At 55.3% G+C, this 25,518-nt stretch overlaps 12 protein-coding genes across 12 annotated transcripts; 5 read left to right on the forward strand and 7 right to left on the reverse strand.

Moving 5' to 3' along the window:
- Nucleotides 1-43: 43 nt before the first annotated feature.
- SETTUDRAFT_153128 (uncharacterized protein) lies at nucleotides 44-1,129 on the reverse strand (the record flags this gene model as incomplete). Its single annotated transcript, XM_008022873.1, has 2 exons — nucleotides 44-210; nucleotides 382-1,129. 2 exons carry the CDS (start codon nucleotides 1,127-1,129, stop codon nucleotides 44-46), a joined length of 915 nt encoding a protein of 304 aa, XP_008021064.1.
- Nucleotides 1,130-1,180: 51 nt separating this feature from the next.
- SETTUDRAFT_162635 (uncharacterized protein) lies at nucleotides 1,181-2,885 on the reverse strand. The gene is made up of 5 exons (XM_008022874.1): nucleotides 2,815-2,885; nucleotides 2,455-2,767; nucleotides 2,206-2,378; nucleotides 1,872-2,152; nucleotides 1,181-1,824 (listed from the first exon to the last, which is right to left on the reverse strand). Exons 1-5 carry the CDS (start codon nucleotides 2,815-2,817, stop codon nucleotides 1,641-1,643), a joined length of 954 nt encoding a protein of 317 aa, XP_008021065.1. The 5' UTR covers nucleotides 2,818-2,885; the 3' UTR covers nucleotides 1,181-1,640.
- A 330-nt stretch (nucleotides 2,886-3,215) lies between these two features.
- Nucleotides 3,216-3,890, forward strand: SETTUDRAFT_153130 (uncharacterized protein; the record flags this gene model as incomplete). Its single annotated transcript, XM_008022875.1, has 2 exons — nucleotides 3,216-3,569; nucleotides 3,624-3,890. The coding sequence occupies 2 exons, from the start codon at nucleotides 3,216-3,218 to the stop codon at nucleotides 3,888-3,890; spliced, it is 621 nt and encodes a 206-aa protein (XP_008021066.1).
- A 986-nt stretch (nucleotides 3,891-4,876) lies between these two features.
- SETTUDRAFT_162638 (uncharacterized protein) lies at nucleotides 4,877-6,456 on the forward strand. Its single transcript, XM_008022876.1, has 3 exons — nucleotides 4,877-5,344; nucleotides 5,401-5,870; nucleotides 5,929-6,456. Exons 1-3 carry the CDS (start codon nucleotides 5,087-5,089, stop codon nucleotides 6,290-6,292), a joined length of 1,092 nt encoding a protein of 363 aa, XP_008021067.1. The 5' UTR covers nucleotides 4,877-5,086; the 3' UTR covers nucleotides 6,293-6,456.
- Nucleotides 6,457-7,614: 1,158 nt separating this feature from the next.
- Nucleotides 7,615-9,615, reverse strand: SETTUDRAFT_134254 (uncharacterized protein). Its single transcript, XM_008022877.1, has 4 exons — nucleotides 9,566-9,615; nucleotides 9,232-9,490; nucleotides 9,099-9,182; nucleotides 7,615-9,050 (listed from the first exon to the last, which is right to left on the reverse strand). The coding sequence occupies exons 1-4, from the start codon at nucleotides 9,571-9,573 to the stop codon at nucleotides 7,650-7,652; spliced, it is 1,752 nt and encodes a 583-aa protein (XP_008021068.1). The 5' UTR covers nucleotides 9,574-9,615; the 3' UTR covers nucleotides 7,615-7,649.
- Nucleotides 9,616-10,120: 505 nt separating this feature from the next.
- Nucleotides 10,121-11,165, reverse strand: SETTUDRAFT_162640 (carbohydrate esterase family 4 protein). The gene has a single exon (XM_008022878.1). It carries the CDS (start codon nucleotides 11,141-11,143, stop codon nucleotides 10,319-10,321), a length of 825 nt encoding a protein of 274 aa, XP_008021069.1. The 5' UTR covers nucleotides 11,144-11,165; the 3' UTR covers nucleotides 10,121-10,318.
- Nucleotides 11,166-12,063: 898 nt separating this feature from the next.
- SETTUDRAFT_30631 (uncharacterized protein) lies at nucleotides 12,064-12,519 on the reverse strand (the record flags this gene model as incomplete). The annotated part of the gene is made up of 1 exon (XM_008022056.1): nucleotides 12,064-12,519. One exon carries the CDS (start codon nucleotides 12,517-12,519, stop codon nucleotides 12,064-12,066), a length of 456 nt encoding a protein of 151 aa, XP_008020247.1.
- A 1,430-nt stretch (nucleotides 12,520-13,949) lies between these two features.
- SETTUDRAFT_85649 (uncharacterized protein) lies at nucleotides 13,950-14,770 on the reverse strand (the record flags this gene model as incomplete). The annotated part of the gene is made up of 2 exons (XM_008022227.1): nucleotides 13,950-14,107; nucleotides 14,161-14,770. The coding sequence occupies 2 exons, from the start codon at nucleotides 14,768-14,770 to the stop codon at nucleotides 13,950-13,952; spliced, it is 768 nt and encodes a 255-aa protein (XP_008020418.1).
- A 1,542-nt stretch (nucleotides 14,771-16,312) lies between these two features.
- On the reverse strand, nucleotides 16,313-16,756 carry SETTUDRAFT_162643 (uncharacterized protein). Its single transcript, XM_008022879.1, has one exon. The coding sequence runs from the start codon at nucleotides 16,738-16,740 to the stop codon at nucleotides 16,504-16,506; it is 237 nt and encodes a 78-aa protein (XP_008021070.1). The 5' UTR covers nucleotides 16,741-16,756; the 3' UTR covers nucleotides 16,313-16,503.
- Nucleotides 16,757-18,203: 1,447 nt separating this feature from the next.
- On the forward strand, nucleotides 18,204-18,624 carry SETTUDRAFT_162644 (uncharacterized protein). Its single transcript, XM_008022880.1, has one exon. It carries the CDS (start codon nucleotides 18,289-18,291, stop codon nucleotides 18,571-18,573), a length of 285 nt encoding a protein of 94 aa, XP_008021071.1. The 5' UTR covers nucleotides 18,204-18,288; the 3' UTR covers nucleotides 18,574-18,624.
- Nucleotides 18,625-18,661: 37 nt separating this feature from the next.
- SETTUDRAFT_178437 (uncharacterized protein) lies at nucleotides 18,662-21,119 on the forward strand (the record flags this gene model as incomplete). Its single annotated transcript, XM_008022881.1, has 2 exons — nucleotides 18,662-18,786; nucleotides 18,843-21,119. Exon 2 carries the CDS (start codon nucleotides 19,011-19,013, stop codon nucleotides 21,117-21,119), a length of 2,109 nt encoding a protein of 702 aa, XP_008021072.1. The 5' UTR covers nucleotides 18,662-18,786; nucleotides 18,843-19,010.
- A 2,663-nt stretch (nucleotides 21,120-23,782) lies between these two features.
- On the forward strand, nucleotides 23,783-24,472 carry SETTUDRAFT_153136 (uncharacterized protein; the record flags this gene model as incomplete). The annotated part of the gene is made up of 1 exon (XM_008022882.1): nucleotides 23,783-24,472. One exon carries the CDS (start codon nucleotides 23,783-23,785, stop codon nucleotides 24,470-24,472), a length of 690 nt encoding a protein of 229 aa, XP_008021073.1.
- Nucleotides 24,473-25,518: the final 1,046 nt, after the last annotated feature.

Consider the following 25,518-nt stretch of genomic DNA (forward strand, 5'->3'; position numbering starts at 1 on the left):
TGGGGATACTGAACAGGATGCATGGCCCAACTGCAAATCCTTCTCATGCAACCGTCACAGCGAACTTTGCTTCGTCCAATCCATAAAGCATCTTGCCATCGCGCACCCAGTTGAACAGACAGGGTCCACAGCCCGACGTGGCACCAAACGGATTCAGCTCAACTAACTGCACGCTGCCGTCCTGCTGCAGCGCAACGTCAAAGGTGAAGCCTTGTTTTAGCAGTAACTCGGCAATATCGTTGGCCAGGTTATGCCTCGCATGCGCCACGATTTCCCCGAGTACATTTTTCGCGCCAGCTTCTACCTTTGCCACTGTCTGCTCTAGCGAAAATGCCCACGGCGTTTCCAACACTACTGTCCATTTGTACTGGCTGATTGCACTGATCTTGAAGTCTTGTAGCCGCTGCGCAACACCCGCAACATCCATAGTAGCATCACTAGTGGTAGAAGTAGCACCAGGCGGCGGCACAAACACCCTAAACTCCCTGCTCGTATTCATATCGTCCCTCCACACATTCAGCACGAGCTTGAAGCTCATATCTCTCCCCTCGGCCTCGGCGTCCTCTTTCTCATGCAATAAACAGGTGTAGGCTCGATTCGACGAACACAGCATCTGCAGCATCTGATGCGGCGTCGACGCCGGCAGCGCTCCCCGCATCGCACTGTCTTTCGGCGACATCTGGTCGAGGCGGATAAACCACTTGCGACGTCCATCTAAAAGCACGGCTAAATCCTTGCCAGCGCGCGTGCTCGCCAGTGTCTCGAGGGCCTCGCGCATGCTGGTTTCGCGGATGCGACTGCTGGATAGCCAGCTGCTGTAGCATCTGGTGAGGTCTTGGTAGAGGAGCCCCGGGAGCTGGATGATGTGGTGTTGGGATTCCTGTAACCCTTGGGAGCGCGCGATGAGGGCGTGCCAGAACGTGTAGTTGTAGGGTTTCCAGGTGGGCGAGGCACAGTGCGTGAAGGATGGCGGGTTCTCGGGGACAACAGGAAGGATCTCCGAGAGCGTGTGGCGCACTGTGTTGAAGGAGTGCGAGGGGGATTCTGGGTGGGAGGAGTCGGTTAGGTCGTTTGTGGATGCAGAGGACGATGCGGCCACGAGGCTGTACGGGATTTTGAGGATTTGCATTTTGCCTTTTCAAGGTATCTTAGATAGTAGCGAGGAAGAGGAAAGGGGCAACGAGTATGTTTTTTATGTTGCGAGAACCTGTGCTATTGATGGCTTAAGAAGCGTCGAACCGTGGTTGTTGCATCTTCGTCCGTGATCTCCACATCCGTAAACGGACAGAAAGGGCGTTTGTTCACCATGGCTTGCCTAAATTGGGCACTTTCATTCCATGGATGTGAATGCTTTCATGGATATCGAGGCTCTCTGTATGGCAGCCTAAATGCTCTAACGCTATATCCTTGCTGCTTTGAGCTAGTCACATGTTAACGGTAATTATACAATTAGAGTTGCCGTCTAATGCAGGACAGTTTCTCCGCAGATATATCTGTAACGATTAGATTTGGTCTTTACCACGAGAAACTTCATATCGGAAGCTGTATAACCCCACGTATGCCATGTTCCTGGGAGTGATATTGAAGGGCATTCTTCATGCATTTGCAGCATAGTGCGATCGGTTCTAACAAACTCTTGATCAACCAGCAGCCTCACGGTAAAAGCTGATGGTATTGTTTCCTCCGGCTAACGCAAACATCTCGCTCTTTGTCGGGATCTTCGGTAACCACTTTGCACTCCAGAGGGGCTTGTCGCCGTGTGAGTGGGTTGTGACGCAGGTCTTGGTTTCAAAACGCCAGACCTTTGCTTTGGAATCGTGGGATCTGAAGAAGTCAACGATAGCGTATACATGTTCGTAATTATTTCTTACCCTGATAGCAAATACTCGCCAGTATCGCTCCAGTCGAGACTGAGTACCCAACCACCATGTCCCGTAAGGTTTGCCACCTGCTCGCCCGAAGAAACATTGTAGACTGCAATGATACGGGCATCGCCCCCTGCTGCTAGCAGCTTCGAGGTTGGAGAAAAGGCAACGCTACGAATTGGATGTACTAGTCCAGCTAGAGAGTGCGCAAGACGTCCAGTGTCGTTGTTGAAGACGTATATCGAGCCATTTTCATGTCCCGAGGCTGTGAAACTACCGTCGCGACTCTAATTGCTGGTCAGTCGTGGTGAAGGTAACGTTCGCAGAAGCCAAAGCATACCAGATCCACACAAAGTCCGAAACTACCTTTGGTTTCGTACTCGCGTATCCGGGGCATGCCCTCCTCTTTGTTGAGGCTCCAGACGTTGATCTTGCCATTGATGCTGCTGCTAGCAAGATACTGTCCATCTGCGCTCATGGCAATGGCCCATACCTCACCCGGTTTGTTTTGGTCTGGGGCACAGGTCAGTATCCGCCGCAATGACGTCCACCGTGTTGCAACGGCAAAGAAGGCGCAAGGCGTACCCACCAACAATCTCGCCGTCCTCGCTCCACACACCGTCCTCATTCTGACTCCATATCTTGACTTTGCCCTCGAAGCCAGCACTCGCAGCGCGCCGTGCCTTGTCTTCGCGCGCGGTGACTAGATGGTGTATGCCGAGGGGATGGGCCTTGTCGAGTGTCTGTATAATGGGAAAGTCGGGTTTCGTGGTATCGTAAACATTGATGCTGCTGGCGCCAGAGGCGGAAAGCAGCTGTGTACTCGTCGGCGCTACAGCAAAGATGTCGCTCGCATTGGGGTGTGCCGATTCGACTGTGTGGAGGGTGAGATACTGCTTTGACTGCTGGCTGTCAGGAACGGTTTCGTGAAGAATTGCGGGCTGCATACCATGTTGACTGCTTCTTGACTCCAGGTCCTCGATCCACGCACGAATCAGCGCGGCATGGGCGAGGTTTAGCAGGGAACGACCAAATTTCCAGCTCGATGAGGTCAGTCGCATAAGTACACGAACACGCGATGTCACCAGTCCCGCCCGCCATGCCAGCTTGAGTGCCCCCACCAAACACCAAAGACCCCGAGGCTTCACCGCCAATCAACACCCCGCATCGTCACAGCCCACGATAGGCATGCCATTGACTCTTTCGCGGGTATCCAGGAGCCTACTGCTTGATTCGCGAAGCTGCATTGCGCGCGTGACGTGTTCCGCTCGCTCAACCCCGCGCGCCGCATACCTCCAAAGCGCCTTTAGAAGCCTCCCCTCGCGCACATTCACCTGCCACGCCTCGACCATGGCCCCCGCCGACACTGCCGCCATCCCCAAGGATGCCCTCTCCGCGAACCAGCCCATTGTAATCAGCGGCCCCTCTGGCGCTGGAAAGTCGACCATCCTGTCCCGCCTCTTTGAAGAGTTTCCTGGAAAGTTCGGCTTCAGCATATCGCACACGACGCGGGCGCCGCGAGGGAACGAGCAGAATGGCAAGGAGTACTACTTTGTGACCAAGGAAGAGTTCCTGGACCTGGTAGAGAAGAAGGGGTTTGTGGAGCATGCGCAGTTCGGGGGCAACCACTATGGAACCAGCATCAAGGCGATCGACGATATTACCGAGAAGGGCCAGATTTGCATTCTGGATATCGAGATGGAGGTCAGAGCAGCACTACTGTCGTGCCAAAGTGCCGCATGGCTAACCAGTCGACAGGGCGTTAAGCAGGTCGCAAACCACCCTACATTCCCCCGTCCGCGATTCCTGTTCTTGCAGCCACCATCGATGGAGGTCCTAGAACAGCGACTGAGGAGCCGGGCGACGGACAAGGAAGAGGCTATTCTCAAGAGGCTCAACCAGGCCCAGGTCGAGATGGAATTTGCGCACAGCGGAGAGGCGCCGCATGACAAGATTGTCATCAACGAGGACCTGGACAAGGCGTACAAGGAGGTCAGGGATTTCATTGTCGGCGCCGACGCATAGGCTGTGTCCGACACGCACACAGCAACTACATCACACGCGCACAATACCACTCACGCGCGACTGGACAAAAGAGTGGGCATAACTTGCTTTGTTTCAGACCAAGACTATCTAAGCCACAAGGTTCTTCAGATACCGTCGTAGAAAATTCAGCAAAGGCCGTCCTACCGCTTTGGGATTCAGACAGCCTCAGAGCTTGACTCTATTTCTGTGTTTCTCATCATGTGAACCCTTGTATGGCTGCATGAACCTGGCTTGTTCGACCAAGCACGGCGTAGCCCGTCGACTCCGGCAGCAGCCAGAGAGCGGCTACCCTCAGATCCGAAAAATGTGGGAGGTGAACGTTCCTCGCGTCGAGAATGAGCCCCATTGAGTTACCTCCAGCGCGCCTTGTGTTGCCAAAGCGCACGAAAGGCAATCGCATAACCATAAACTGGACGAGACGACCCTCCATACCTGGCACTCGCCGCCATCTCCCTCCTCCTCCTATCCCCAGCCACCTTGGGCACGCGAGCAAGGTAGCCAACGGACTCGTGTCATCATCCAGGTGCCAGCCCCTCCACCCGCAGCGTCAGGAGAACCGATGGACAAGAGTGCAGGCGGATAAAGAGACGCGGAAAGGCGCCGTAGTCGGTGGTGGAAGCCGCTGCTTCTATGGCGGTTCGTTGCTGAAAGTGCGATCGCGAAGACCGATGTCCGGGGACTTTCTCCCAAAGCATGCCGAGGCGAGACGCACCGGGTGCGCTCTGTGCGTGTGCTTCGTTGCGATTCTTCGAGCGAGGAACGTTGGGGAGAGGAAGGCGGCCGGGCTGGAGGGAAACTTTTTAGACGGGCGCACGGGGCCGGGCAATCGTAAGGCCGCGCGCTAGGCAGGCTCAGCAGGCTAGGCAGGCTAGGCAGAAAGCGGCCTGGTGCCTGCAAGGGTGCCTGGGAAGCTTTGGTGCAGCCGCTCTTTCTTTGCTGAGGCGCGTTGGAGGTGAAGAGGATAAGAACCGACTCTGGTATTTCGTTGCGCACCGCTTCCCGCCACTCTGCCCACCTCGCACTCGCTTTGCCGTGCCCCAAACCCGCCCCTCGAGCGCGTCCGCGTCCGCGTCCCCTCGCTCCTCGACGGCAGCCCATCGCAGCTCGCGCAAAGCTCCACAACAAGACATCACCGCATCTCGACGTGCGCAACAAGCCACACATAGACGCACACGATGGCGCTTTTTGGTCAAGCCGCAGCGCCCGCGGCGGCAAGCTCCACCACGGGCGACACAAGCAAAGATGTCGAGGTTCCAGCCGGCCAAGTGCCCAGCGACAGCATATCCGACATCCAGTTCTCGCCAACCAACGACTTTCTCGCCGTGGGCAGCTGGGACAAGAAGGTCTACATTTACGAAGTCAACAACAACGGGGCAATGGGCAAGTGGATGTTTGAGTGCCAGGGCCATGTTCTTGGTGTGGGCTGGTCAAAGGTGCGTCTTCGAAACCAAGGACCCCGAGCCGGCAACAGAGCGCTAACACGACGCAGGATGGCACACGCATAGCAGCCGGCGACTCAACAGGCATGCTCAACATTGTCGACTTTCGCACAGCCCCAGCCAGCGGCACTGTGCCCGCCCAGCAAGCCAAAGCCCACGAGAATGCCATCAAGTGCGTACGCTGGTTCCAGACTGGCGGTAAAGACTATGTTGCGACGGGCTCGTGGGACAAGACGGTCAAGTTCTGGGACTTGCAGGGCGCCGAGCCCGTCGGAACCCTGCAATGTCAAGAGCGCGTCTATAGCATGGACGTCAAGGACCAATTGCTTGTCATTGCGACAGCAGAGCGCCACATCCACATGGTGAACTTGACCAACCCAACCACCATCTACAAGACCATTACCAGTCCGCTCAAGTGGCAGACAAGAGTTGTCAGCTGCTTTACCGATGCCACTGGTTTCGCCGTTGGCTCCATTGAAGGCCGATGCGCCATCCAGTACGTCGAGGAAAAGGACACCAGGTAAGCACTTCTTGTTTCCAAACACGCCCATACCACCCCCTTCCTGACATGTGTCCAGCCTCAACTTCTCCTTCAAATGCCACCGCCACCCCGACCCCAACAACCGCGAAACCGCCAAGGTCTTTTCGGTAAACGCCATATCCTTCCACCCACAACACGGCACCTTTTCCACGGCCGGTTCCGACGGCACTTTCCACTTTTGGGACAAGGACGCCAAGCACCGTCTCAAGGGCTACCCGGAAGTGGGCGGCAGCATCGTAGCCACGAGCTTCAGTAAAGACGGAAACATTTTCGCATATGCAGTCAGTTATGACTGGAGCAAAGGCTACGGAGGAAACAACCAGCAGTACCCTATCAAGATCAAGCTTCATCCCATTCTAGGTGATGAATGTAAACCGCGTCCAGGAAGCAAGAAGAGATAATTCCTAGATATTTTAGGGGTCTACTTGCTTTCTTCTTCCTTTCTCTCTAACTCTCTAACTCTCGATCTCTCTGTCTCTCTCTCTCTCTCTCTCTCTTTCTATTTCTTTTCCAAGAGGTCCCGTGATTCTAGTGCTGACACTTGTATTTTCCCTGGAGAATGCGCAGACCCATTTATGGCAGCAATGATGATGGTAATGGTGGTGGCGATGGTAACTACAATGGCAGTAGCAATGGCAATGACAATGGTGGCTGTGAGAATGAAACCACACATCAACTTTAAAAAGGGCAGATGCTTTATATCGTCCATTTCCCATCTTCCTCCCCTCCCTCCCTTTTTTCTCATATATCCTTCACACTCTAGAGAAGGATGTGTCGACAGTCATGTTGTCGTTGTCATTGTCATTATGGTTGTCCCATCCTTATCCTTTGCTTACAAGACAGTCATGTTATGTTATCTTTGACTTTGGTCACTCTAGTTTGTCGTCTGTCGTATATGTGGTATCAGCGTCTTCTTTCTTCAATTTATATTCGTGTCTTTTTTTTTCTTTTTTCCTTCGTTCTAGTGGAAAGGCAAAACAGGCGTTTTTCTTCTTTTTTTTCTTCTTTTTTTTTCTTCTTTTTTTTCTCAAAGTATACTTACTTGGAGATGTACACACTCACGCATGCACTATAAAAAATATATCAGGATAAGCAACGAAAAACAATGGGGAAACGATGGCAACAAAGAGAGATGAAGATGAAGAGAAATGATTGTTAGATTAACCTAGTTTGTTTCCTCGTACCTGTGCCTATGCCGGTGCAGTCTTCATATTGTCATGCGTATATACGTCCGAGACACTTTCACTTTTGACCATCTTACTAACCTAACCTAACCTAACCTAACTCACTCCGTCTAGAGCTTTCATACATAGTCAGAGTTCAAGTTTATTTTCTTCTTAGATAAGATAAGATTGAGAAAAGATATCTCGATAACATGGTGCAAGAGGGAACAAGTATTCCTAGGAGCAACAAACACAGCTTTGAACTTGGACATTGAGCAGCAATGTTGAAGGAAAAAAAAGATACCGTTTAATTCTTCGACATGGAGTATGTGTCATGTTTACACCAACAATAACTGAGTACCTTGTAGGCCTGTGTCGACTGTGATTGATTCCCTAAACGCTCACTGCATTGCAATACATTGTAATCCTGTAACCTCATACGGTCTCAACGCCCAAAAAAAGAGCCCATTTTGCCTATCCCCTTCCCGCACGCCCAAACACCTCGCTCATCATGATAGTGATAATGTTATATGGAAATGAAGCGCTTTTCTTCCTCTCTGATAATTCGCGTATTGATCATAAGCTGCTTGCTCTGCTATGTGTTGGCAACGCCGGCAGTGTTCTCCGCACCCGGCGCGTCGACCTTTTGTTTCTTTGCGTCCGGACCCTCGGGGACATTGCCATTGACACCTACGTTGCTGACATCCTGTAATGCTGCCCTCTCTCTCTTGACGCCATTCGGTCCAGCTCCGTTGGCAAATGTGGGAGGCTTGTAAGCGCCACGATTTGCACTAGGACTCATGGCGTAGTTGGGCGCTCCAGGCATACCGATTCGTCGGTTGGCGTCGAGGTGTGGGTTCACTATGTTCGGGCGATTGAAAGAGCCTGTTGATGTGACGCCAGGTCGTTGTTGAGCAGGCTGAGGGGGAGGGGGAGCGCCGACTGCTTCGCGTTTGATGGGGATACTGCGTGCGTGGTCGATGCCAGGAGTGCGTTTCTCTTTTGGAATGGGGGATTCCGCATTGGGGTTGAATTGCGGAATGTTGTTCAGTGCGGGCACTTCAGATGCTTGGAGTAGTTCAGCAGCGCGGGATGTCACAAAACCAACAGATGGCCGCTGATTTGCAGCAGGTGTAGTCACTGCCTGACCTTGCGGTCCCGGGCGTTGTTGATTAGGTGGTTGCTGTGCTTGTGGGGGTGTGGGTCGAGAGGGCTGGTTGTTAGAAGCGTGTTGATTCTGAGGTTGTTGACCAATAGGCCTGGATGCTGCTCCATTCTCTGCAGCAGGTGGAGGCATACGTCCGTTGTTTTGTACTGGTCGAGGTTGCTGCTGAACTGGTGTCTGCGGCTGTCGACTATTTTGCATTTGGGGTGAAGGCCTTCCTGGTACTTGGTTGGACGGCTGTTGCTGTGCTACTGGCTGGCCACGGCCTGCTTGTATCTGCTTGCCATTGGGCTGTCGAGGAGGTCCTACATTTCTCACAGGGGATGTACGACCAGACGATACGCCTTTTGGTTTCGCCGGCTCAGCAACGCGGGGTCCTGTAGTATCTGAAGCAGACAGGGTGTCTGATAGGGGAAATTCGTCGCCGTGGCCCTCGCTCACATCAACACCGTCAAATAGGTTCTCGTCGGTTTCATCGTCAAAGTCGGCACCGAAAGACTCATTACTAAGCTGGTCGGTACGTGTTCGAAGAACTTGGTCGGGCCTGACCGGAGTCTTTTGAGGTTCTTGCTTCACTACGGCCTGCTGCTCAGGCTGTGGTGGGGGTGCAAAGTCGCTGTGTCGGTATAGATTGTCCTCTTGAAATTTGACGGGTTTGACTTTCATCGCCTGTACTTTCTTGAGGTATTCCTTGTCGTACAAACAGTTACCGAGGACGTTGCCAAAGGTGCGTAGAGAGCGCTTCAGCCCATCTGTTGCGGCCTCTTTCTTAGCCTTCTCGAATGATGCGGCCTTGCCTTTGCCGTTCTCTATAGATCCATATCCGATGTCCTAGGACTGTATCAGCATGACTCGAGAACTGCAAGTATCCACACGTACCTCGTGGTATGTGCCGTCCTTCAATGTGATCCTCACTACTATCGAGAGACCCAAGCTGACCTTGCCGTTCGGGAGCTCATCCACCTACGCTTATTAGCCTCTTTTGTTGCCCCACAGAAAAAACTGCACACACATAGTCAATCTGCACCTGCCCTAGTGAGCTTGACCAGCCGTTGAACCCAAAGACCTCGTTCGCAAGCGCAATCGCCTTATTCCCCTCCAAGTACGCCACTCTACCGCCGCCATTACCGGGTCGCTGTGAAATGTATTCGGGACCGAGCTGCTTGTTCAGTCTGCTCTGTAGTGTGGCGATTTCCGAGGCTGTAAATCCGTTCACGACGCGCCCCTCGAATGGATTCTGGACGTTGCCGCCGCTGTATTGGTCGCCCGGCCTGCAACAGGATTAACTCGGCTTCGTTGATTGTACTGCACGGCAACGATGAGCACGCAGGGCAGAATTCACGTACGCAGGCATTTTTCGTATTGTCACGGTGTGGGCGTCATCAGTCGGCGGTCTGGTTGTCGCAGAAGCCTGGTGGTTGAGAATGACGCGCCGCGCCGAGCACTGGGAGGCGGAAGGAACGCGATGGCGCTAGTCCCGCACTCACGTGCTCACAAGGCAGCATCAAGTGTTGATTACTGCACTAGCAATTCCTAACTCAATCGAGATAGTGCACTTGCAGAAGACGAACCAAGAAGCACATGTCCAGGCTGCCATCAGTAAAGAAGCTTATAGATTGCACTTTCAACTGCACCCGCCCCCGATGGCGCCTTTACTTGGCCTGCAGTGCAGGCAAACATGCCAGATGTAGAAAATCAATCGGCGCACTGTTGCCAGATCAAGACGAGAAGGACCGCAGCTACCAATAAGACGCAGTGAAAAAGAAACGCCATGACGCTGGGTTTGGGAGCGCGGCATGTCAACATTCCACAATCTATTCCATTTCCGCGGAATCGTGAAACCAATGCCTCTGGTACTATAAGAGGAAGAGACCCATTGATGTGCACGTAGGGCGCTAGTTGCCGGAAATGGCAGAAGATGCGACATGGTTGTGATGAAAAGCTTCTTCGGTTTGAATAAGCCTTCGCGCAAAGACTAGTAGCCACATAGCGTATCCTCGGTCGTTGTTGGTGGTGTAGTCACAAGGACACATCGGCTTCAGTGCCCAAAACTGATCCTGTGACCGAAATCCCCCATGTCTACAGCGGTTTGTTATAGCTCACGCGGCCTTGGTCCTCCCCGCTGCATCCAATAGTCCAGAGACAGTGGTAACCCTGTAACCCCTCTTCTTCAGCTCCGGGAGAACCTTTCTTAGCATCGGGACCGTCCACTGGCGTCGGTCATGGCATATGATGATGCTCCCAGGCCGCACCATACTCAGTACATGGCGGGCGTTCAAGGACGGGTAAGCAATCTGCGGATCATGCGGGTATACACTTCCGAGTACCATTTGATAGCCCATCTCGGTGATCTGTCTGCGCATCCTCGTGCTGAAGAAACCCGAGCCAGGCCTGAAATACCTGGGCGGATGCGGCAGATCAACGGCATCGTAGTTCCGATTGATATAGCCTTGGACTTGTCGGATTTCGTCATCCAGGGTCGAAGGCGTCAGAGAGCGGGACGGCTCGTCATGCATGGCGTGGTTCCCTAGCTCCATCCCGGCTTTGGCGGTATCTTGCAGAATCGTCTCTCGTCCGCCGACCTGACCTCCGATGACGAAGAAGGTCGCCTGTGCTTCGTTCTCCCCCAACACCTTGAGGATCTCTGTCGTGTACGTCGACGGTGCATCGTCAATCGTTAGAGCAACCACTTTTTCCGTCTCTTTTCCATTCCGGCGCAGAGCGGAAGCCGGCACGTGCCAGAGCACGTCGGGCCACCTACGCTGGAAATAACAGATGAGAAGGTTCGGGGGCTTGTAGATGACGTAGAAGGGCATGATGAACACAACCACCACGCTTATGACAACCAGCATGGTGTAGATGCGGCGCCGGCGTGCCGCGCGTGTGTAAGGGAGGCGGAAGATGCGCAACGGGAAACGGGGCATGGTATGCCGTGTTGTATTTGGTTTTCCGGGCCCAAAGAGGACATAATTGTTGATGTTAGTGAAGGGTATCCTGCGTAGAGCCACAGGCCAGGGCTGACATGACCAACGACTTCGGTCTTGGGAGCCCAAGGTTTGGTGTTGAGCAAGGTGGATGAGGCTGGTCGAGGGGAGCTAGGGACGGATATGGGTTCCTAATATGGATTAGCGCAACACGTGCAAGCATGGGCCAGCAAAATTGTCACTGGAAAGTTTTCTGTTGTTCCTCGATACACCTTCTACCTACACCACAACTGCGGGTTTTTTTTTCCTGCGGGTTACATACACTCTCTCCGACGAAGCTGATGTGATACTGGAAAACGACAAGACAGCTGTGCGGCGCAGCTCCCTTTCTCCCCTGTGGATGGGGGCGACTTGATTGCATCTTCTCTAGTTGGTGAGACGCCTTCGCCTCATTCACTGTATCCACGCATCCCGATGAGAAGAGCAGCGCATGGTGATGGCAACCGCAGCCGTGGTGTGCACATGTAGAGACAGGAACCAATTTGTCACGCTTGTTCGAACAGCTCCACCTTCGATATAGGCCCTCTAAGAATGTTCCAAGAACGACCCCGTGGACGTTTAATTGACTTGGCTGTCTCGTTTGGAATGGCTACTCAGGTCTCATTGCGTCCATACATATAGATGCACCGCTGCCATATGTGCTCTCGCACCAAGGTGCCAGAGGTGGACTGTGTGTGTGACACATGTCAGGCATGTTGCAGCTGCGAAGACGTGTCCTCTTAAGTAGACGTAGCATGGCAACCTGAGGTGCCGAGTGGAGTAGTGCTCAGCACTTGGTTCATACATACTACAATGGGTGTCTGAAGACATGGTGTGCAATGTTGTAGCGGTGAGAAGGGCTGCTCCTACAGGGACGCGATTCAGGGTCGCGGATCCTCCGCAATGCTGGTGCTCGGTACAGATCCGGGGTGTACATGGAGGGACTTGTCGAAGCGGGCTTGATGCTCTCGCTCTCTAACGGCAGGTGTCGCCAAACGGGCATTTGTAGCGACCGACGTGCTGCCTGCATTCCGACTAATATTAGCACTAGGAACGGTGCGGCCGAGACGCTCCATGTGCATGCGCAACTTCAACCCTGCGGTTCCAACCCACTGGTCAGAGTGGGGAAGTTGAGACGGGGTGGATGCGGCGGCACCGGTGCACATGGACCGTCTCGGGCATTTCTTATCTCGCACTGCAGACGCCATGTGCGCATGCACATGAACCAAGTATGTATACGGTCGTGAGCGTGCGTGAGGTGCAACATCCGGCCTGCTGCTACTGACAGCGTACGTCACGGGCAGCTGATCGGCAAACGCAACCTCGGCGACCACCATGGCCTCTCTACTCGACGACGGCCCACCAGGAGATTGCGACGGCTTGCAGACGACGGGAAAGGACCATTGTGAGTTTCACGGGCATTGATTGCACTGCCACGCAGCCCTAGTGAAGCGGTGGAAACGGCACTGAATCATTCTTCATGTCGTGTGGAAAATAAGCGCTCGGGAGACTGCTCGATTAGAACATGGCGCTGCACGCCCGAGCGTCGAGGCGCTTCTCGAAGACGGACGGATCACGTACCATGCGCAACATGGGTTACGCGTACACCAGTGTAGTGCCAACTTTCTTTCTGTTCTACAACACGGGGGGTTCTGCCTCCCGCGTCTGAAGGGCGGCCAAAGTGTGCTGCTGCACCATATACTTTATCGATTACAAAGCCGCCAAGGGTTGGCACCTATATACTCCGAGCCCGAGCATATGGCATCGCGATCGGAATCAACGGCTTTCCGGCACGTATTGAGTAAGTGAATGTGTCGTGGGCCCCAAGCCGCATCCGTGAACAGGGACTATTTCCGTTTTATTCTCAATAGGCCCGATGGGCAATTAGAAGCGACTCAAAGTCACAAAGCTACAACGGGGTACAACCTTGATCAGACAGCCGTCGACCTGGCTCCAACAGTTCCATATATTTGAAGAAGGTTTGCGGCACCTGAGGCCGCAGTCCAGGCAAGCTGGTAGCGAGACAATAGTCTCTCTCTCCGTGTGTGTGTGTGTGTGTGTGTGTGTGCGTGTGCGTGTGTGCACAAGTTGCTTTCAGCTCGGGGGTGTGCCTTTCGGAAGCCCGGCTGCCAAAACCTCCGTACCTCAGCACACTACCTTCATGACAATAGTGCCATAGAAGCAATTCGCCATCGAGATTAGGTTCCGATAAGGTCCGCACATCGACGTCATATATATTGACAGCACCACTACCATTAGCTATGCCGTCAGCTATAAGTGCTGCCGATTCGTGCAAGTCTCTGTCTCCCTGACAAGGCATTGGACGGTACATGGCTATGTCCGGTTTCTTAATCAAATAGCAGGGTAATCATCTTTTTTTTCACACCTGGCCCCGTCGATACCTCTTAGCATTCGACGACCGAATACGGGAAGGTGTTTGCTAGCATAACAGCCTTCAGACAATAGTGCTTGTGGAGCCGAGGACCAAGAAGACGGCGTTAGGGAAAAGCGGAGTCAAGTGTCGGATGACAGCTGTGCAATTTGAGACACAAGTCGCTATTTTTTTTAATTGGCGTAGAAAGTGGAGGGTAGAGAAACTGCTTGTCTTGTGTATGACAATCTTACATTTGTGTATTGTTACAGAGTCGTGAATGCATTAGAATGTACAGATGGGGGGGGGTTTATTTTTAAAAGCCCTCGCGAGTGAACGAGTTGACGACGCCGATTCTAGTGGAGTGGTCGTGGACTTTGTGGGTAGTTGTGGCCTTCATGTGGGCGGAGTCTTGGGCGTCTTCTTGCCAATATTGTAACCCCATTTCCGTAGCGTCTTGACGACCTTGGGGAGCACGGCGGCGGTGAGGGGTACGCGGATAAAGATTAGGGATTTGTGGACTAGATAGGCCAAGCCAAGCTGGGCCCAGATTGCTGCAATGATGGTTAGCCATGGCTGCATGCTGAGGGCGGAGGTTTTGGCATACATGCGTCTGCCCCACCATTGTGTCCCACGGCTCTCCCCGCTTCTACATAGCCTTCTCGAGCAGTAGCTTCCGCAATGTTTTCCTCTGCCCCTGCTTCCGCTGGCTTCCTACCGGCATCGGGGAGAACTAGGCGTACTACATTCCATAGAGCATCCTTGACGACTTGTTCGTAGTGGCCAATTCTGTCGGTCCCCAGTAGGCGGACGGCCAAAAAGCAGAGGGGGAAGTCGACAAGCGATAGTCCCAGGTAGACGGCAAGGGCTGTCCAGCCGTATTCGCGGGAAAGCTTCTTGAGGCGCTGCGACAGCGAAGGAGGCGGGTCCGGACTGCCCAAGTGCGGTGTCGGGTTGTGCGACGGGGTGGCGGGCTTGTCGCTCTTGAGGCGGAGAGAACGGAAGCGGCGGGTGAGGACAGAGCGCTGATAGCGGAAGAAGAGGAGCGAGGTCCGCTCCAAGGTGGTGTGCAACGGCCTCGGGTAGGCGGAGGGTGGCGTCGAGGTGAAGAAGCTGCGTAGGGAGGGCGCTGCGGGCCGCCGTGGACAGCTTCTGGTGGCAGAGGCAGCGGCAGAGAGAAGCCTGCGGGCCCCAATGGGTGCGACGCGTGGCTTCATGGCATGCGCGGTGCACAATGGCAAAGGCGAGCGAAACGCGACTCACGTGGGCGTCAGTCGTCTCAGACTTTGGTCACAGCGCGTGGTTGTTCCAGAAGGCCAGGGCAAAAAACCCGACGTTCATGCGGCGTCACAGGTGTCGATAAATTGGCCAGGGTCCGGGGGGGCCGGAACAACAGTATCGCCAGGTCCGAGACCGGTTTCCGGCGCCGGTCGAGGGGGTCGGGCAGACGTTTGCATGTGCGTTGACGCTGCCACTGCGGTGGTTGTGGGTGGCGGTGGCGGGCCATGGATGATGATGATGATGATGGGACACGTGCACCGGGGGGGTGCAGCAGTTGAGAGGCTTTTTCTTCCTCTTCCTCTTCCTCTTCTTGTTCTTCTTCTTGCCGTGTGGTATCGAGGGCGGACGGGCTGCGGCTGCAGGACAGGGCCAGGCAGGGCAGGGCCAGGCAGGGCCAGGCAGGGCAGGGCAGGGCCAGAGGGAGAGAGGGAGAGCAGGCGCAGCAGGCGCAGGCGCAAGAGAGAGGGTCACGCCGCGGAGCCGCATGACCAGGAGCGGCATCGTGGTAGCGGGTGATTGTCCCGTTGCATGCACCCCTCGTCTCGTGCTCTCGGCCAGGCACGCAACACTTTCCTCGTCGTCGAGGTGGCGGGCAAACGATGCACGCAGTCACCGTGGCGCTATCCGCAACAGGCACTCGACTAGAAGCTTTGTGTCGGCGGCGCGGGCGTGCTCGGCACCGGGGGGTGGGCGCCTGAGTCGCGCAGACGCCTGGTCAGATGGGGGGGTGGTGGTGCAGGCGTGGTGTGGGTGGTGGTGCAGGCATGTGCGTGTGCGGGCATGTGTGAAGGAGGCAGCTGGGCGGCATCGCGATGGGCATGAGACGCCCTTGTCGAGGTTGTGCTTGGGCGTGCTTGGGCGTGCTTGAGGGGTGGCGTGAGGCAAAGGTGGCGCGAGCGACGTCAAGATGCAGGAACGTTTCGTCTGTCACTGCCCTTGACGCCGCTGTTTCTGGCAGAGTTGCGACGTTAGTCTTGGTGCTGGCATTGGCACCGGCACCGGCACCAGCCAGCCAGCCAGCCAGCACCAGCCAGCGCCAGGGGCCGGGCACACGACGCACCGCACCGCACAGCACCGCAGCACTGTCACTCGCACCGGCACCGGCACCACGCCGTCTGGCTGGCGGGGATTGCCATTGCGCCCGGCTTCGCATACACCTACCGCCGTGGGCACTGGCACTGGCAGCAGCAGGAGCAGCAGCGGCGGCGGCGGCGGCGTCAGCGCGCATTAGCCTGGCAATGGCAATGGCGGCGGCCGACGACCGACGACGACGACGACGACGACGACGACGGCTACGACGACTACGACGACGGCGACGGCGATGACGGCGACGTTGTCTGTCGGGAAGGGTCGAAGCGTGTTTCCCGCAAACATGTGTTGCAGGCCATGGCCAAGTCCCAAACAGGCCTAGGCGGCCGCGTCCTGTACCCACGCACGCGCACACACTCACTCACACTCACACTCACACTCACACTCACACTCACACTCACTCACTCACTCACTCACATCACATACACGCACACGCACACGCACACGCACACTCACACTCACATCACACTCCCTCGCATGCTGGCTGTGGCTCGCTCGGGCTGCCGCTCGACGGCCGACGTGACGTGTGGCGGCGCCGCTGGCAGCCTCTATCACATCCATCACAAAGGATTCTGATGGGTTAGGCCATGGCGTGCCGTCCGGTGGCAGCGCAGGTAACAATGTCTTTTTGCATGGCGAATTCTAAAATGCGGGGCACCGTGCGTAGCCTCAGCACCACGACCCGTGCGCGTCCCAGTCTGGCTGTTTGCGAGGCCGTTGGCTGGTGGGCTAGCAGCAGCCACGGTTGCTTGAACACGAACGTTTCACCACCTGTGGCCTTGGCATCGTCCCGTGGGCAGCCTCGCGCCGCCGCCATGCAAGGAGGGCCCTTTGGAGGGGTGCGAATGGGCGGTGGGACAAGACACACCAAGCCACGGCCGTGATGGCGACGAGTAGGCGGGTGCACCGAGTAGGCGTAGGGAGGGTCAGAAAGTAGGCATAGTCATAGTAGTATAGTCGTATGTACAGTAGGTAGTGGCCGTATGTAGTCATGGTATAGTACTGTACATAGTGTAGTGTAGTAGTGGTAGCGCGGTCAAGGGCGTTGGAATCCTACGGCCGAAGCCGGGCCTCTAAACGTCTGACTAGATTAGCCGAAAGCGGCCTGACAAGCGCATCCACGCCTGTAGTGGTAGTAGTGGTAGTGGTAGTGGTAGTGGTAGTGGTAGTGGTAGTGGCAGTGACTGCAAGTACAGTATACCATGTAGGTAATAGGCACGCATGCACGCTCGCTACCAGCCATGGCCACAGCCATTGCCCGACTCGGCCTCGACAACAGCGACAGTGCATCGGCTGCCCGCACAAGTCGCCCCCTTTCCGCCATGATGCACTTTGTCAGAGGATGGGTCCAACGCGGCTCGGCGCCTTGCCTGCGAGGGCCGGCGAAGGTTTGCAAGTTGACGATTTAGAGTTTTCGGCGCTGCCACAACCCTGCAACGGCACCAGTCTCAAAGTTTGCGCTCTAGGAGCTGAGCTGACGAGGTCGTGGGTGCATGGGGGGCCCCATTATTCATCTTCCTGGCCTTTAACATGGCACGAGCGGTTCCGCTGGGCTGCTGAGGTCCCAGGGCGGCGGACAAGGGCTCCTCTTCGAACCCGGCGCGCCGCCCCTGCTAGCTCGGCTGCACTCGCTGGAGTTGATCGCCCTGCGCCTGCCCTGCGCCTGCCCTGCGCCTGCCTGCCACTGCTGCTGCTCTGCGCCTGCCTGCCAGCCTGCCACTGCTGCCACTGCTGCCACTGCTGCCACTGCTGCCACTGCTGCTTTGCGCCTGCCCTGCCCTGCGCCTGCTCCTGCCCAGAGCCCCCCTGCCCCTGTCCTTCCCCCCCTCCCCCTCGTCCCTGCCCTCCTCTGTGCTCGGCGCCGTTGGTGCCTTCCCTGCCCGACAGGGGCGCCTGCCCTTCTCACCTTCTTCGGCGCGACGACACCGCGCCTTGGTGTTACACGCATTCCTTCGCCTCACAGCTTGACAGCGCCCAAAACGGCACGCTCCCGGAGCCAACTGTTTGAGGCTTCGTCTAGGCTCACACCTTGCGTAGCTGCATGAGGTCCTGCTTGGGATCTGCCTGGTGTCTCCACGTGGATGCGTCTCACAAAGTCGTCTGTTAATATGGATGCTCTGCCCTCGCGTCGGTGTATATATACCACTGGCCGCACTCCATGGCAACCGGGCCTGGATCTTCTTGCTTGACCCATTGGATAACCACGACGCTCCTTACATAGACTGTACCGCTGCTGCTTCTTCTTCTTCTCCTTCTTCTTCTACTTGTTCTTCTTCTTCTTTCCTTGTCCTGCACCGCACTTGCACTTGCACTGCACTATTCCACCCCACACCAAACAACAACCCCAACCCATCCCCACTCCACCATGGGCGGCCACACGGAAAACATTCCTGGCTACGGCTTCCTCTCCCTCGGCCAGGCCGTCCACGTTGCCCAGAATAGCGAGGGCGGCGTCGACCAGCGCCTGGCCCAATTCCTCGAAAAGCGCCTTGCCGAAGTCTGGTCCAAACTCAACGCCCATCCCCAGTCGTACCTGCTTCCCCCAGACGAGTTTGCTCTCTTGAACTATTACCGCACCCGGTTTGGCGACAACGACCTAGTCAGAAGCGCCACTAAGCGCTTTTGGGACAACCACAAGGGCAGCCAATGAAGACCCCCGCACGCCAGTCTTTAATCCCGCTCCCCATCACAACCCTCCGCCCTACATACACACCCTCGCAACAAAATCCAGCCCACCCACTGCACCGCCAGCCAGCCAGAGGTTATGCCCACCTCGAACGCTCGCGCATGGGTTGTTGTTTCGGCCACCTGTTCTTCGTTTTGCTACAAGACGCAGTAGTGGCCCCCTCCTTTGTTTCACAAGGTACGCAACCGCCTTTTTCTTGTGCCATTCGACACACCAGCTGACCCGCACCACAGTCAGGCTTCGATTTTGGCTTTGCTTGTGCTCCGACGCCCAGCGTCATACCAAAAGCAAAACACCGGCAACTTTCTTTTTCCTTGTTCTTCTTCTTCTTCGCAAGATACCTCTGGTTTACGGCGTTCTCGGCGTTGTGCCCGTCATCTCACCCACGACCGTCGCCCCAAATGGTACGGGACATCATGTGTGATCATAGTCACGGGAATAATAGAGACATGGGATGGCATTATGGTGGATTGATAGACACGAACAAACGGAAATGGCTTGGGCGAGCAGCACCTAAATTGCACCTCATAATCATGTCTCTAATGCTAATCACGATATGCCAATCCACTCCCGTTGTCCTCGCGGCCCTGACGGAGCCCCCTTTCCACACGCTTTCATTGAAAGACGATGCTTCCAACGGATCTTCGCTGCTCCAGTGCCTACAGGTCACGCCGCCAGTCTTCAGTCCGCCCAGCGAGTGTCGACAAACGCTCATGGAGCACACGTTTGCCAGATCGTACGGTCAGCCGTTTGTTGCTGAATACCAGCCGCCCGACTGCGCCTTCAACAGGGTCACCATCAACTTGACAGTCACTTCGGCTGGCCGACAGTTTGATCGGCTCGCCGTCATGTTCCTGGGCGACGTCGAGGTCTTCCGTACGTCGACTGCTGAACCCACCAAAGGCGGCATCGTCTGGAGCCATGTCAAGGATATGAGCAGCTACCTTGCCCTCTGGAAGACGCCACAAAAGATTATTTTCGACCTGGGAAACCTCATTGATGACAAGTACACTGCCTCTTGGAATACGACATTGACGGCAACCTTCTTTACCGCTCAAGAGACAATTGCCCCTGCACATGCCGTCATCCCCGTCTCGGCTCGAAAGGCTGCTGATAATCTGTCCAGCGTGTTCGTCGTGCCGCAATCTCGAGCCGTCGACACGGTTGTGCTGCCGCAAAACGTCAACAAGGCAGTCTTCTCCATTTCGGCTTGCGGACAGGGCGACGAGGAGTTTTGGTGGAGCAACGTGCTTTCATCCGACACGGCCGCCTTTGGCAACGCCTCGACGCTGTACGGCTACTCGCCCTTCCGAGAGGTGCGACTTTTGATTGACGGTCAACTGGCGGGGCTTGCGTGGCCTTTTCCAATTATCTTCACAGGAGGTATTGTGCCGGCGCTTTGGCGGCCTGTTGTTGGGATCGACGCATTCGATCTTGTCGACGACGAAATCGACATCACGCCATTCATACCCTTACTTAACGACGGCAAGGACCACACGTTTGAAATCCAAGTCGTCGGTATCGACGATGATGGGAAAGGCAGCGGCAAATTCACCACGGCCATTGGTTCCAACTGGGTCGTCACTGGCAAGGTGTTTGTCTGGGTGGATTCGGACGATCAAGCCGTAACGGGAACAGGGCCCAGGTCGGCTTCGGTCGCCGACATTCGCGTGCACTCTACACCAAATCACGGCACAGATGATAGTCTGGCTTCGTTGGATTACACGACCCAGGTGACGCGCAGCTTGCAGGTCGAGTCGACACTGCACACGGCCGGGGGATCCACCAGGGTTGCATGGAGCCAGAACATGACCTTTTCGACTACCGGGACGCTGAGCAACAAGGGAAATGATCAGATTGTCCAGCTCTCCAGCACCGGGCGGCAAGCGGCCTTGACAGGCTATTCGCGAAGTTTCCGATATCCCCTTTGGGTCGGATCGTCCTACCAGGCCCCGCCAAACGGCAATGTCACGATTGATGCAAGCATTCGGCGAGGCAAATGGGTCGAGCAGCTGGGCAATTTGGCCTTTGCAAACGACTGGCAGACGTTCAACTACCGTGACCTGCTGCCCTCGTACTCTGGCACTAGTAACCGGACATTTGCAGGCACAGCGGTGAGGAATACGCAAAAAGGCACAGGGTCCTACCTAGCGGTTCCAGGGTCAAAAGTAGCATATGGCTCAGGGACCACAGAACAACACTTGGCGTTGAGCGGCATTAACAGCGAAAGCCCTGCGACAATGGTCCCGAGTGACTGCAGCCGCAGCAGCGCACCGGGCCCACCACGACGGGCGGCCATGTCCCCCCCGTACCCGATATACGAAAGGCGTGTTGTAGCGGCCAACAACTCCGTCGTGTATGACAGTGAGCTTTACGGTGGTGATGCAGTCCATGGCCTTAGCACTACCTTTACCGCTTCTAGTGAGCAGGTCAACCGCGCCGGTCACAGTGGGGCTCGCGAATTCGCGCAAAAGCGGATTAAGGCGGTGCTAGAGCGGGGACCCGCTTAGGGGAAGGGAGGGGGAGGGGGGAACTGTGATGAGGGAAGGTGGAGAGTAGGAGATTGGTTTGGGGGAAGTCTCCAAGGAAGGTTTACCGGCACCTGGCTTTGTGTGCCTGTGTGCCACAATCTGATGCAACAAGCCATGTGGCTTTGGGGGCAAAAGAATAATTGCGAGGGGGGGAGGGAGGGGGAGGGGTTGCTGTGCGCTGCAAAGTTGTCTGGGGTAGTTGCCGTCCTACCGTAACCTGTCCTGTCAACTTTTATTTATTTATTTTTTGTTTTTGGCGAAAAGAGAGACAGAGGGAGGGGGCAGGGTAGGGTAGGGTAGGGGGGGATGGTGCGATGCGATGTGATGCGCGGAAATGTCCACTTTTTTTTATTTGTTGTTCCCTTTGCTTGAAATAACATTTGCCCATTTTCAGGGGGGGCTTTCCCATTGTGTTTGGGGATATTATTCGCGTATTTTGACTGATTAGTCCAACCGTTTGCATCGAATGCCATGTAGATTATTCTTTTTTTTTATTTTCCTGCCTTCCCAACTAATGCGTTATTGCCCCTTTCAGTCACAAGTGTGATCAGCATAGACCCCCCCCCCTAGATATCCCACCCGACCGAAGACGAGTTAATCTTACTACATACGTACTAGTGCTACTTAGTTACCTGGGAGGGGTGGGGATAACAACCACCCTCCGCGTGACGCAAAGGCCCGCCGAGAGCCCGTGGCGGGCGCGGGCGCAGGCGCAAATAAAAAAAACGCGCTTGTGACCGATATGCCGAAGTATAGCCCTGATGCGCGGATAGCGGCGGTTTCCTTCCGCCCTTACCTGCGTCTGTCTCACACACGCACACACACACACACACACACACACACACACACACACACACACTCTCTCTCTCTCTCTCTCTGTGTGTGTCTGTGTGAGTGTGTGATTGGAGGAACTGCGGGGGGTCTTGGCTTTTTTGGATCTGATCTCGGTCTCGGGGCCTTGTTTTTTCTTGTTTCTGCTCTGTGCTCTGTCTCTCTCTCACTCACTCTCGCTTTCTATGTGTCTTGGTTTTTTCTTGGGGCTTACTCTCTCTCTCTCTCTCTCTCTTATTTTTTGCTGTATCTGTCCCCCCCCCTTTAAAAGAAGAAACATTCCCCACTATTTGCCTCTTTTATTTCCTTTTTGGGACTTGGGCTGTCTTGCCTTGTCTTGCTGCACGGCGGTGGTGTGTGTGTGTGTGTTATTACGACGAACCAAATTTCCGTTTTTATTTAGTGTTGGTAGCCACACATGCATGGACAGCCACATCACGTATATCCATATGCTCGACTATATGTGTGTAGTTGTTATATACAAGCATTCTTGCGACATTTACACACGAAAAAACGAATCAAACTTAAAGGCGAAAAGGAAAGCCAGGGAAATCGAGAAAAGGACCAGAAAAAGCAAAGAGAGCGTGGTTCCACCGCTTGTAACTGCCCTGTTCTGCCCTGCCCTGTCTGCTTTGCAGAATCTAAGTTCATGTTCGCAAATCTTACAAGCATTCGCCAAGGCCAATCACAACCCTCCCCTTCCCTCTCATCATCCTCGTGGTCCATAGTTAAAGAAAATATTAAAAGTGGTGTGGGATTATTATTATTATTCTTATTATTATTTTTCAGAGCGATCGGAAGTATATTTAGTTCCGGACATGGATGCATACGTGCATAGAGTACATGCATACCTTCATACGTGCATATGTATGGATAGGCGAGCGGAGAGGGGAGGGGGGCGAACTCCTTCCATCCTTTCCTTTATTTTTTTTCCTTTCGCTTAGCGAGGTCCAACTTTATTTGCTTTTTTTTGCTTGCTTGCAACTGTTCATGTGGTGCCGTTCATACTCTGATAGAGATAGTATACTATAGTGCAGTAGATTCCATATTCATGCGTCTGTGGTTTTCCCGCTGCTGCTGCGGTTGTGTGTGGGAACCCTTCCCCCTCCAAACCAGCCCACCCTTGTCTTGTTCACCCCCTCTCCCTTCCCAAGTTCCCTTGACCTGGTTCGCTTTCTTGGAATGGACAGGCATGCTGTTATCCGACAAGCCGACGTGGGCGTGGCCCCCTTGTATAATAGCAATCGGACCACCATGACTAGGGCATCCAAGGCTTTTGTTACAGTAGATGCTAGTACTATATGGACAAACAGAAAAGGCGCCATGTTGCTGGCTATATTAATTTTGTTTTGGAGTCATCGTGACTGTGACTGTGATAGTGATAGTGGAGGTGGTAGTGTTGGTGGCGGTGATAAGCTAGACAAGTATTCCTGTTATTACTATTCTTGTTATTGTCTGTGACTTTTTTTTTCAGTGTTGCTTTTGGAAAAGTGCACCCCCCGCTGGGGCGGGGAGTTCCCTGAGCTTATCGCGGCGCGCGTAGCGAGATGAGCGAGCTTGTGTCATGGTATGTAGTCAGTGGGCGGGCGTAGCTAAGACGCCGCGAAGCGCCCGTCTAGCTACCGCCCAATGCACGATGATCGTGTTAATAGCGCCCTTGGTATAGATGGTCACGTCTGTCATCACCTTGGCCTGAAACCGTGAGGGATTGACGACGGAGGCGCGAGGCGCGCGACATGCAGGCGCAGGCGCAGGCGCAGGCAGAGCAGACAGCCACGGTCGCATGCATGTGCGCGGGATATAGCTACAGCATGGCGTTGCAGGGGTCCAGCCAAAGACATGTGTGTGTGTGTGTGTGCGTGTGTGTGCAGTCGGGGTGCGTGGGCATGGCGCGCTTGTGCGAGGGAGGGAGGGCCATGTTCTCGGACGGGGAGCCATGCCAAGCATGGTGGTTTGCTTTTTACGCGCGCTCCCGCGGGGTGCGTGTATGCGGGAGATTTGCGATGGATCCGTGCCAGAGCCAGTGCCAGCGTCCCCCTCGTGGCGGGCCTGAAACGCGGGTAATGTGTGGTCTTTGGACCGTCGTCGTCTTATGCCCGGGGGGCCTGTACGGGGTCCGAGGAATAGACGCACACGCTCGCGCAACCATATTGGAGGAAAATGGCTCCGTCGCGTCCCGGCGTGTGCAGGGCAAAGAACCCGAAATTTTTAGAGTTTTGCTTCTCGGCGGAATGATGTCATGCTCCGGGTACAGTACAGAGAAAGAGACATTACGAAGCTTGGAGGTCGAGGCTAGACGTCGCTGTCGCCGCTGCTGCCCGTTGCTGTCGACTATTGCGGCAAAACCTTGTTGGTTGCTTCGACGCACCCCCCTGAGGCAGATCGGCCACAAGGGGAAATGCCGCTTATCATGGGCCTCGCTGTACAATCCAAAGGACCTGGCCGATTGGACGCCGTGTGTCGGCGCGGCGAAGACACTTTCACAGTGCCTTTGCCTTTGAGCGCGGCGCCCACTGCCGTGCTCTCGAGCCTGGAGTGCCGAAGTAAGCCACGAGTCAGTAGTAGCCGATACGAAAGCGCGTGCTTGATTGTTGCCGAATCCGAATCGGGGTTCCTGTGTGATGGTGGTGGTGGCGGCGGCGGTGGTGTAGTCGTCAATCCGCCTCTGCTGTAGTTCGTGCAAGGGACTCGCCTACCGCCGCTGACAGGTGCCGTTATGCCCAATACTCGCCTACTTGTGACACCATGGAAGGCCCCCCCCCCCAGGCTGATGCTCCGCGATCCCCGGAAGTAAACGTATAATTGACAGGCCAGGGTGTGCGCCTCAGCTGCGGTGGACAGTGAACAAATAGGGTTTGCAGGCAACCGGCCAGCAGCAGCGTGCTATTGCCATGAGTGTATGTAGTATGGATGATGATGATGATGATGATGATGATGGTGATGCTGGTGATGACGGTGATGATGGATGATGGATGGCGGTAGTCGGGTGGCGGCGGAGACGAGCACGAGCAGCGTGGGTGGAATAGGTGAGTGACGAGGTGCAGGAGCGGCCAGCGCCAGAATGTCAGGGCTGGTTTAGGCGTAGCCTTGGCACAGGGCGCGCCATGCCGGTGCCGGTGTCCGCTGAAACCCCCCACGATGGCTTGACAGCATGACTGCCAAGTGATGCTTCGTATCCACCACGGCCATGACGGCGTCGCAGGCAGGGCCATAAGCGAGATGCCATCCAGACCTCATCGGTGTGGCCGTCGTGCATGCATTGCGCCTTCACGCTGGGCGGGCACAGATGTGGATGTGGATGTGGATGTGGATGTGGATGTGGATGTGGATGTGGATGTGGATGTGGAGGGGACGGGTGTGCTGAGACTCCACGATGCCTACATGTACAGTAGAGCTGCCTGCTACCCCGGACACGGCTGTGCCTCTGCCTCTGCAGGGACGGCGGCGTCATCCCCTCCCAGCCATACCGCAGCTTCTGCGCGCGCGACACGGCCATCTAGAAGCAAAACCACCGTCGATCGCGGGCAGAAATCAGACCACCGCCAGA

Source organism: Exserohilum turcica, assembly GCF_000359705.1.
Source record: "Exserohilum turcica Et28A unplaced genomic scaffold SETTUscaffold_1, whole genome shotgun sequence".
In the NCBI taxonomy this organism is placed as follows: Eukaryota; Fungi; Ascomycota; class Dothideomycetes; order Pleosporales; family Pleosporaceae; genus Exserohilum; species Exserohilum turcicum.